This window comes from Odontesthes bonariensis, chromosome 23, assembly GCF_027942865.1.
Source record: "Odontesthes bonariensis isolate fOdoBon6 chromosome 23, fOdoBon6.hap1, whole genome shotgun sequence".
Lineage (NCBI taxonomy): Eukaryota > Metazoa > Chordata > Actinopteri > Atheriniformes > Atherinopsidae > Odontesthes > Odontesthes bonariensis.
Window position 1 is genome coordinate 16,608,627 of NC_134528.1, and position 10,620 is coordinate 16,619,246.

General features: G+C 42.5%; 1 protein-coding gene across 2 annotated transcripts in view; it reads left to right on the plus strand.

The window, feature by feature from the left end:
• The window catches only part of svild (supervillin d), a 46,633-nt gene extending 39,233 nt beyond the window's left edge, over window positions 1-7,400 (plus strand). For both annotated transcript variants that reach the window (XM_075457975.1, XM_075457976.1), the window contains exons 15-29: window positions 39-175; window positions 553-700; window positions 908-1,053; window positions 1,270-1,445; window positions 1,700-1,835; window positions 2,615-2,915; window positions 3,067-3,221; window positions 3,355-3,457; window positions 3,614-3,821; window positions 3,913-4,046; window positions 4,142-4,297; window positions 4,870-5,013; window positions 5,481-5,593; window positions 5,714-5,869; window positions 6,159-7,400. In XM_075457975.1, coding sequence (XP_075314090.1) covers window positions 39-175; window positions 553-700; window positions 908-1,053; window positions 1,270-1,445; window positions 1,700-1,835; window positions 2,615-2,915; window positions 3,067-3,221; window positions 3,355-3,457; window positions 3,614-3,821; window positions 3,913-4,046; window positions 4,142-4,297; window positions 4,870-5,013; window positions 5,481-5,593; window positions 5,714-5,869; window positions 6,159-6,245 — 2,300 coding nt within the window. In that variant the 3' untranslated portion in view covers window positions 6,246-7,400. The remainder of the gene's footprint in view (window positions 1-38; window positions 176-552; window positions 701-907; window positions 1,054-1,269; window positions 1,446-1,699; window positions 1,836-2,614; window positions 2,916-3,066; window positions 3,222-3,354; window positions 3,458-3,613; window positions 3,822-3,912; window positions 4,047-4,141; window positions 4,298-4,869; window positions 5,014-5,480; window positions 5,594-5,713; window positions 5,870-6,158) is intronic.
• Window positions 7,401-10,620: the final 3,220 nt, after the last annotated feature.

Sequence of the window (10,620 nt, forward strand, 5' to 3'; positions counted from 1 at the left end):
TTGCAGTAATATGCAGTGAAAGCTGTTGTTGTCTGCAGGTCGGAGGCATGTCCAGGTGCGTTTGGTGGAGCCCACATGTAACTCCCTAAACAGTGGCGACTGCTTCCTTCTCATAACACCAAAACACTGCTTTATGTGGAGCGGAGAGTTTGCCAACGTCATAGAGAAAGCTAAGGTAGTGCTGTTCCCACACACAGAGCCTCATACTTGTGGTTGTCTATTGTTGAACTCACTGGAAAGAACACATAGACACTTTAGCCTGTTCTGATAACTTTGTGTGAGTCGCAACAACAACAGCTGAATTACCGTATATGGAAACCTATTGGATGACCTTCATTATGGATAAACAGCTCAGCAGTTGAAACTGCATCCTGTGAGATTTGCCAGTCATTTGACAGGCCTGAAAATGATAGCAGGCTCTGTCATCTGTGATGGAGGCCTATATTTTACTAGATTCATCTCGCAAAGAGCACTCTAAAGCTTCTTTTTTTCAACTTTTGCAAACTTTCCACTTCCTTACAGTTGTCACAAATGTAATGTGTTTTACACCAGGCATCGGAGATGGCATCATTTGTTCAGGCCAAGAGGGACCTCGGCTGTAAGGCCCTGCAGGTAACTCTGCTGGAGGAGGGTATCAACGCCGAGAGCAGATGGGCCAAAGAGTTCTGGAGCCTGCTGGGAGGAAAGACCAAATACAGAGGTACAAATGTAGATTTCTTCCACACAGAGGTTGACAGTTTAGCCACAAACCTTCATTCCTCTAATACGAAATGATACAGAAAGGTGTTCTGCCCTGTTAACAAGAACCCAGCTGCATTGGTCCTGTCTAACACAGGTGAACTGATCTCCCTGTTATTCTACACATACCGATGAAAGTACTATGTGTGCGCCTGTATGTGTGTTACAGGAGCAGGGGAGCCAGACGAGGATGAGCTGTATGAGAGTGGGGTGTTGGACTCGAACGGAGTGTACAGACTGCAGGGAGACAAACTGGTGCCTCATGACGATGCCTGGGCCTCTATCCCAAGTGTTACTTTGCTCAACTCCAAAGAGGTAAGGTCACTCATATGTCTCAGAGGTTGCTATAAGTATGGAGCATGGAAGACACTTTTGATCCATTTTCCATCAGGAACGCTTCAGGAGCTGTGCAAAATGTGCGGGACAAATTTCAAATAGTTTCCATTGTTGTTCCTGTTGTAGTAGCTGTAACAACCTAAACTTTCTCAATCCTCTCTTTTCCTTCCTCCTGCTGCCAATTACGTACGCTAGGTCATAGTGTTTGACTTTGGCAGTGAGGTGTACGTATGGCATGGGAAAGACGTGCCCTTGGGTGACAGAAAAGTAGCTGTCAAACTGGGCAAACAGCTCTACAGTGGCAGCTACGACTACAGCAACTGCAGAGTCAACCCATTAGATGCGTCCTGCACAAACAATGATGTGCCTCAGTGAGTATTATGCCATAGCAGTTCACACATTTGTTGAAGGAATGCAGTGGCACACAATTTGCCATGTGTAATTTGAGTTTTCTGCTTTTCCACTCATGTAAAGTGAGCATGAATGCACAGAAAGTGGTCATACATATTCGTTAGATCCTCTCTTGTGTTGCTGTAGCCCCCTACTGGATTTATTATGGCAGTACAGCTGAAAAGATGAGTCATTTTTTGTGTGTGTGAGTGTATGATATCTGTGTGACATGCAGGCAGGGCGATGGGCGTCCCAGCTGGGCGCTGTTTGGCAGGCTGTCGGAGCACAATGAGACGTCTCTGTTCAGGGAGAAGTTCCTGGACTGGGCCGAGAGGAAGAAAGAGGAAGCAGCTCAAGCTGAGGAAGTCAAGGTTGATGAGATTAAACTAAGTGTCTCTATATTAAACGAATCACCGGTGGCAGCTGCTATGTATCTGTTTAGAGTATTTGTCGTCACTGTTAGTTCTTGGTTAACCTTTTATTATAACACTCCGTCATCCTGGCAATTCTAAAGCGACTTAACCGGAGTGCACCTGTTCCCTATTTAATTCATTGGACATAATTAGGATACCATATGCCTGTCCATATAAGGTCTCACAGTTGATGGTACGTGTCAATGAAAAACAAATCTTTGAGGTTGAGAATATTGCCTGTAGAGCTATGAGACAGGGTTGTTTCAAGGCACAGATCTGGGCAAGAAGATAAAAGGACAGCAGCCTCTGTCACTGTGAAATGAAAGATGTTTGGAGCTGAGTTTCTATATCTGACTGCGCAGTCGCACTCTGGCCTTGGTCAGATAAGTCAATGGTCAATATGAAAGAGATCCTGGTTCCCATCCAGCCGGGCTGAGTTTGAAAGGTTCTGCAAAGACGTATGGGAGAAACTTCCAAAAAATGATGTCCAGAGATTGTATAATTCCCAAGAAAACTTGAGGCTATTATTACTTCCAGATTTACCCACCTAGGTACTAAGTGAAGGGTCTGGATACCCATTTATATGATTAAGGAAATTTTTTTTTAACATTTTCTCATTTCAAGATAAGTCTGAAACAACTTTTAATTGTCTAAAAAAACCCTTTCCATTGTACCTTTAAATACTGTGTGAAGTAACAAATTCCAAACTAACAGAAAGCCTTCTTTTGTTTGCTCAGAGCCCAGACCACTCCATGCCACGCTCCCCTCTCGATTTGGAGCTGCAGCCATGTGATGCCAAAGCCCTACTGGACAACGAACCAGAGCCGGTGAAGAGCGTTCTGGAGGGGGTTGATGTCCAGCGGGGTCACGGCCTGGTGAGAACAGAGGATGGAAGACAGGCAGCGCTGGACACAGTGGCTGTAGAAGCCTGGCACATCAGAGAGCACGGAGAGGAGGAACTGCCTGAGGAAAGCTTGGGCCAACTGCACGAGGGGGACGCCTACATCATTCGCTGGAAGTACTCTATCACCACACTTGGTGAGCTATGTGACAATAAGTCAGTTTAACTGTTGATGGTAAGATGTGGATGGATTTTAAGGTGAAGTCTGTGAAAAAGTGAAAGCAGAAGCCCTGATTTTTTTATTTTTTTTCTTCTTGGTTTAATGTGGTTCTTTATCTGATGTGTCAGTGGGGAAGCGGCAGAAACCCGGGGAGCTGAGCGCTGGAGGTCCTGGGCGAGAGAGGACCGCCTGTTTTTTCTGGCAGGGCCGTCACTCCAGCGTCAGTGAGAAAGGAACCTCTGCTCTAATGACGGTGGAGCTTGGCAGCCATCGGGGCTCACAAGTGGGTATTGGTTCGTCACAGACTAATTAGAAATGTCAAGTTTTAGAGAACTGTCAATGCCTGTGGTGTGTTCGGGTATTTGCTCATATAAATGTGTCCTTCTCCATCTGTTTGTGTCTGATTTGCTGTGCAGGTGTTGGTGAGTCAAGGGAAAGAGCCCCCGTGCTTCCTGCAGCTCTTCCAGGGAGGTTTGACCATCCATAAGGGCAGTAGAGAAGACAGTGCCAACAATACAGGTACAAGTGCTGTGGAGGCTTTGATTTACTGTAAAATACTGCTTCAGAGTCATCGCTACCCAAACATCGAACGTGTGCTAAGTATATTCCATTATTGAGTTAACAGTCTAAAAGAGCATACTCCATACCGTGTATGTTTCTTCTGCCTGTCTTCAGGTACTTGGAGGTTGTTTTGTGTCCGTGGTGAGGCTGAGGTGGAAGCCTCCCTGGTGGAGGTGAACTGCCAGCGTGCCAGTCTGCGCTCTCGTGCCTGCTTGGCGCTCCTTAACGCTCAGAAGAGCCATCTCTACTTGTGGCACGGATGCAAAGCACATGTTGGCTCTAAGCTGGTGGCCAAAAGAGCAGTGGACAAACTGACCCAGAGGTAAGACAGAGACGTGCATGTGGATAAATGTGTGAGCGATTAACAACCATGTGGCTGCCGCGGTCGACTGATGGCTTTCTGCGTTTTCAAGGTGCCCCACTGAGTTAGGACTGAGCAGCACCAGCAGGGTGAAAGTGGAGGAGGTGGAGGAGGGATCTGAACCGGCGGAGTTCGTCAAGGCTTTAGGCCCACAGGACAAGAAGGCTTATGACTGCATGCTGCAAGGTACGGCATGTCAAGCTACTTAAAGCCACTTAGTGACTTAGCGGTCAGAAGAGAGAGGGATCATCAATTAGCGTGCGTATGTGTGTTATTTGCAGATCCAGGAAAGTACAACTACACGCCTCGGCTGTTCCGACTGAGCGCCAGCTCTGGGATGTTTGGGGGGGAGGAGCAGCTGTATCCCGCCAGGGTGACGGAGGGAGTCGTGGCGATGCCTTTCTTGCAAGACAACCTCTACTCCGCACAACAACCAGGTAACACTGAAACCAACCAAACCCAAACAGAGATTTGTACATACATGTTTTAAAACAGTGCAAACACTCTAAAAGTAGCTAAATTCTTTTTTTTGTTTTTTTTTTTTGTTTTTTTAAACAAATAAAGTTGAAACTCCTAATCAAACACAAACCCTTGAATTAAATTGAATTGAATACTACTTTATTAATTGCAAAATAGGAAAGAATTGTTGCTGCACAGTGAATTAAAACAGTTATTAGTCATTAAATAAATAATAAATCATTGGGCAGAGTTATTTGTTATGGGTAGAAATGAACTCCGGTAATGTACTAAAGTGCGGGATGTATTTTACTAATCCTCTACTTTGCCTTTGTAAATAAAGCAATCCAAATCTAAGGAAATATGTTACGGGTTCTTCCTTTACTCGTGTGTAACCTTGCCAAGTTTCATAAAATTCAGCTCAGTACTTTTTGTGTAATCTTCCCGACAGACATATGTACTTTTGCACCAACGAGCACTGTGTCACCCTTAGTCCAAATCACATGTATTTGACAAAAGTAGGTCATCTTTTGGTTTTCTCATTCCCTTTCAGCGTTGTTTATGCTTGACAACCGCATGGAGGTGTATCTGTGGCAGGGCTGGCAGCCCGAAGACACTCAGCGCACCGGATCCGCAAAGATGCGCTGGGACAGCGAGAGAAAGTGCGCCATGGAGACTGTGCTGCAGTACTGCAAAGGTTCGCACACAGGGACTGAAGTGTTTATTGTTTTTTGGCATCAATTTATCCACTTTCACATTGATAGAATTTGTTAAATTACTAAATGAAGAAGAGAACAAAATTATGAAAGCAATGAAAGAGAACTGCTGTTCATGAAACAGGATCTTTTGTGTTGTTATCCAATATGAGGAGGGGCTGCAGAAAAAAAAACAATCCAATCTTATTCGCTAATTGTTTTTCTTCAGCCGTGGGGTGTAAGCCATCTTTTTTCCTCAAAGCGTAGGTAGTTGGCAGTGTTAACATAGTTTGAAGGCTCTCTGGAGCCACTGTTGAGTTGCAGTATTTTTGACTTGACACCATCTTTAACTTATGGAGACTAGTCGTCCCTTTAATAACTTCAATTCATATTATTTGATGGTATTTAAATCTGAAATGATATTTAACTTTTAATTCTTAACTTATCTGTGTGGTGCTCTTATTTACAGAGAAGAATCCTCGGCGCCCCCCTCAGGCTTACCTGGTCCTAGCGGGGTGTGAGCCCCTGACGTTCACCAGCATCTTCCCCTACTGGGAGATGGACCCCAGTATTACTTCAATGGTGGCTGACCTTTCTTCTTAATGGTTTTTCATACTGAAAGAATCCACATTATCTAACTAAGCAGCTTAAACCTGTAGAATTTTGCACGTATTTAACTAATGTCATTTCCTTGTGCTTCAGGCTGAGAATTCCAAGAGCAAAGTGGTCCTGGTGAAGGAGGTGCTGTCCAAGCTCAGTAAGCAGCAGTACTCCATCGAGGAGCTGACCAGGAAGCCTCTGCCAGAGGGAGTGGACCCTCTACGCCTGGAGGACTACCTGTCTGACCAGGACTTCAAGGTAGACGCACAACCTGACCTCTCAAGATGAGCTTGAACAGAATTCAAAAGGGACATTTCATAATGATATTCAAGCAAGAGTTATAATGACTGACAATGGAAGCATGTAGAACATAGATCACGGCCTATTCGAGCAGATGTATGATGCAGATTTAGATATTCTAGACGCTAAATGACTGCGTGAGACCTTTGAGTAAAGCATTATTGCACTCGTTGACCATCTCCAGCCAAGCCGTATAGAAACCTCGTATAGTGAGTAATTTCTGCCGTTTTATTTGATTGTTTTGTAGACACTTCTTGAGATGAGTCGGGTTGAGTTCAACGCCTTGCCAAACTGGAAACAGAAGAATCTGAAGAAGAGCAAGGGTTTGTTTTAAAAACACGTCATTTTGTACACAGATAATGTTTTTTGTTTTTTTTTGTTTTTTATCCTTCTCAGCAGCTTTTCTTATACGTTTTATTTCATTAAAAACAAACACCAAAACCATGTCATTTTGTAAAGGCTTGCAGCAAAGCAACTGTACAATTTTGTTCAAATGTTGATCTATTTTTAAAAACAGTTTGTTTTTTTTATGTTACCTTGTAACGGAACTATTTTAGCCACCAATTATGTGCAATTGTTAATCTTTTTTTGGTGAAATATGGTTTAAGAAAAAAAAAAAAAAAAAAAAAAAAGTATGGACTGATAGTTACCTTCACATTATAAATATGTAATATACCTGTAATGTGTGTGAGTTTGTGGTTTTTAACCGAGGGCATCTTTTACATTTAATGGAAAGGGCCGGCTCCAGGTGCAGAGGAGAAAATTGCCCAGTAAAAATGTCACTCTTTGAAGATGGCAAAACGATTCAAAAGTTCAGAACACGATCCCTGAAAATTGTGGTCGTTTGATGATCTCAGACCAAGATCTAGACACAGACGTCTGACTCTTTGGTTGAAATGACTGCAGAAACATATTCCCCCTTTTATCTTTTTACTTTAATTTCAAGAGAGAAGTTGTTGTTTTTTTAAGAAAGAAAGAAAAAGAACTACTAATTAGCTTTATGGATAACGGTTTTAATGAAAATCTTTGAAACCTGGAAGTGTGGTACTGTATACTTTCTAGTTCTCATAAATAATTGCCTCTGTGCCAGCGATGGCAGCCCTCTGGTTGCTTGGGACCAAATCAGTTCTGTTTGTTTTGTTTTGTTATCATTTTTATTTTTTTGTAAGTCTGTTTGGGTGTCTTTTGGGTAAATGCACAACTTTAGAAGTATTATGTATGCATGTGTTTCGGTGCGTGTGGGTGTGTGTGTGAGACAGTGAGAGTGTAACTGCTGCATAAACTGCCTTTATAGTGAAACTTGTAATGTTATGTTGCCTATAAAACTGCCCGTGATGTCTGAATTAGGAAAGCCTCTGCAGTCATGTATTCAGTTGTTGCAATATGCATCTTGTCTGTGATAAATAAGATATGTATTATATGTAGAGGCGTGTATGGGAGGGAGTTAGTCAGACTCAGCATTCCCTTTGAAATAAAAGGAAATACAAAATGATGTGTTCAGATCTTCTAAACTTCACCAGAGGATTTTTATTAAAACATCAGTCTTCCAACAAAATGTCTGGCACTTTTTTTTTTTTTTTCCCTGGAGACATTTTGTCATAAGAGGAAAATAACAGGTTTAAATAATAAAACGCCATTTTAAGGCTGCGCTTGCTGTGATTAGAAGAGAGGCATCATTTAAGTTATTTGTAACACCTTTTCCTCTCCTGCTACAACAAGGGTCTGCAGTGAAAATGCTTCCTGCTTCAGTGCATATACAGAATATGTCTTTGGAATTGTTGTTGTTGTTGTTCACCATAAGGGTAACACGGCTGTGCACCCACCAGTGTTTAGACTTGTATGTTTTAGGAGTCCAGGCTGGAGTCTTCTTACACTTTGGAGCCAAATCCTTATGAACAGGACTAACAGGAAAAGCACAGGTGGACCTAGTAACGGTAACGAGGCCTGCCAGTGAACCAGCTGACAGAACTGGAACTGATCCATCTTCTAAAGTAAGGAGAGCCTGCGTTATTGTTTTAGGTGATGTGCGAGTTGGACCCGGTGATTGTTGTTTTCACGTGAAACCACCAGGGGGCGGTGTCTGTTCAACATTTACTTTGTGTAAGGCTGAATAATTGATGAAGGATGAGCAGAATGTTAGACTAAATTAAATAGTTTTTGTTGATGCATAGATTCATTGGAAGTAAACACTGTCAACAAGGGTCGTGTATACAAATTTGGTTCAGCCTGACTCGTGCGTTGCAATAGCTGCTTTAAACAACACCTGCTTTCATAAGCAGTGCATCTGTGACACATATCAGAAAATCAACTAGTTCCCCTCTCTGTACCCTGATGTCACGTTGATGCAGACAAATGTGTGGCAGCAAAGTTATTTCCACGACAGATGGCATGAGGCAGCCCATGCTTCCCCAAACATCAACGGGGTGGCCAGTTTGTTTGTTTATCATACATCAACTTTGTCCTGCCTGCATTAATCAGCTGCCTCGCTCTGCCTTCTGGCTGAGGTGCCACAGCAACCCAGAGCACCGACACGAAGGCAAACAATGTGCCCGCTAATACGAGGCAGATCTGGTTGAGTGATAACTTGCTGAATATGAAATGAATGAATGAGCTGGAATTTAATGATCAATGGCTTTGATCAGACCACAAACCGTGACTGACAATGACCCTGAAGAGCTCCATATGACTACTTTAAGCGATTTCCCCATAACATATTGGTAAAGTATACAAATTGATGTCTTAAAATTCAAGCTACCAGGATAATTTAGTCTTTCATTTTTATGAACCCATTCTGATTTTACAGGCCTGGTTTGAAAGGTTGTGTGGTGACTTTAGGTCTGCCAAAGAGCTATAAACACTGCAAGGAGTCAGGGGGGACTTGATCTCATCCCAGAGAGCCAAAACAGGCACCGATGCAAAGGAACAGATGGGATATGTTGAAAAAGTCGGAAAATGACAGTGTAAATAGAATGTAAAAAGACCACAAGGAAACCGAAAATGGTTGAGATGTAAAACAATGGAATGGGACGCATACAAAAACTTCTATAAAGACATGCAAAGTGTCCACAACACTGTAATAGGATGCAAACCGACGCAAACGGGGTGCTATGCCCCACAGCCAGCCTTGTGCCAGCTGGGTTAAACTTCAGCCCCCTGCTGCCCTCACAAGGACGAGAGCGGATACAGCAAATAGATGGGTAGGTGTCCGTAATCTTAAAAGACCGGCCAAAATGGGACAAAAAAGAGGGACCATTTGCAACACGTTTTGAAACGGTAGGCAACAAAAGACTAGAAAAGTAAGTGGCCCTAAAAACTACCAGCTGGAAGAACTAATTCAGTTAATAGGCAAAAAATCAGTGACTCGATTGGGGAGGGAGAATCTCCAAATAGTAACGATTGGCGGAGGTTCAGTGATCTGCAAAAAGACTGCATCGACAAATTCTGAAGCAAGTTTGATAAATTATGTTCCTCAAAATTGAAGAGCTTTTGAATATATCCTAAATGGGACAACAATTCCTCTCATCGCCTGAGGCGTGAAACACCCTGCAAAGCTGTCATTTTGGATGGACTGTTTTTTTTCATCTTGGTTCTGAAGTTGTTTTTTTTCCCCACTCTGCAAAAACTGTCAGCCTCTGCCCTGATGAACGGGAGCATTTCGTGCTGATTTCAAACCTTTTAAAAGAAAAATAGACAAAAATAGCTCTGGTGTTCTTTGACAAATGTTTACTTTTTAGTGCTAAAAGATGTCATGAAGTCATAACTGCTTAGCAGAAGTGGATGACAAAAAAAAAAGTCAATCAATTCCCCAGTGCTGCAGTAGCTGTATATGCAGCTTTGTAGAGGTCTTCTTGAATGGCAAGATAGGATGTGAGAGTTGAAGAGAGAACGCTTCAGATGAGATGTAAGTAACTCACAAAGCAATATTGCCTGGCTTGCTTGGAGAGAGAAATAAAGAAATAAAACCTCTTCTTTCATGAGAGAAGTTCGAGGCCTTGAAAAATTCATTGTGAGGTCTGAGCGCAGCAGCCAATATTGAACTGAAAGAATCCTGCAATAACCTTGGATGCCTGCGTGTGTCGATGTGTTTGCGGTGGGTGATAATGTTGTTAATCAATGTAGCTCCCTGGCTCGTCTCCCAGCAGCACTCTGACTCTGGATCTCTGCTGCTGAGATGAGTTTGAGTGAGTCCTCCCAGACTTTTGAAGAGCTGCTGCGGGGTTAACGATCTGAGCTTTACAGCTCGTTCTCATCACACTATACATTGATCTATGAATCTATGAAATCCATTTGCATCCTCTGAAGGTTTGTGCAAGTTGAATTTTCTTTCACAATGTTTCTGTTCTCCATTTTTCTCTTGGGGTTGGGGTTAGGGACATCTCATGTTCCAAAGGTTGCTTCACAACGATCACTTATCGTATATTTTTAGAATATTTATATATTTTTAGAAATGTATTTATTAATTTATCTTTTACCACCAGCCCCAAATTGTGCTGGTTGTTCATAAATACAGTGATAGTTTTATCTTTTTTTTAGCTTGTAACCACACCTTTTGCGCTTAATGAGTGAATAGTTGGGATTAAAATGTGACAAGTCATTTCATTGATGAAGGGAAGATTCACTTTATTTGTTTTGTCTTCTGTGTCCATGACCCTATTGACCTTCTCCTCCTCTTGAATGCTCTTGGATTATTTTAATTGAGTCATGATTGA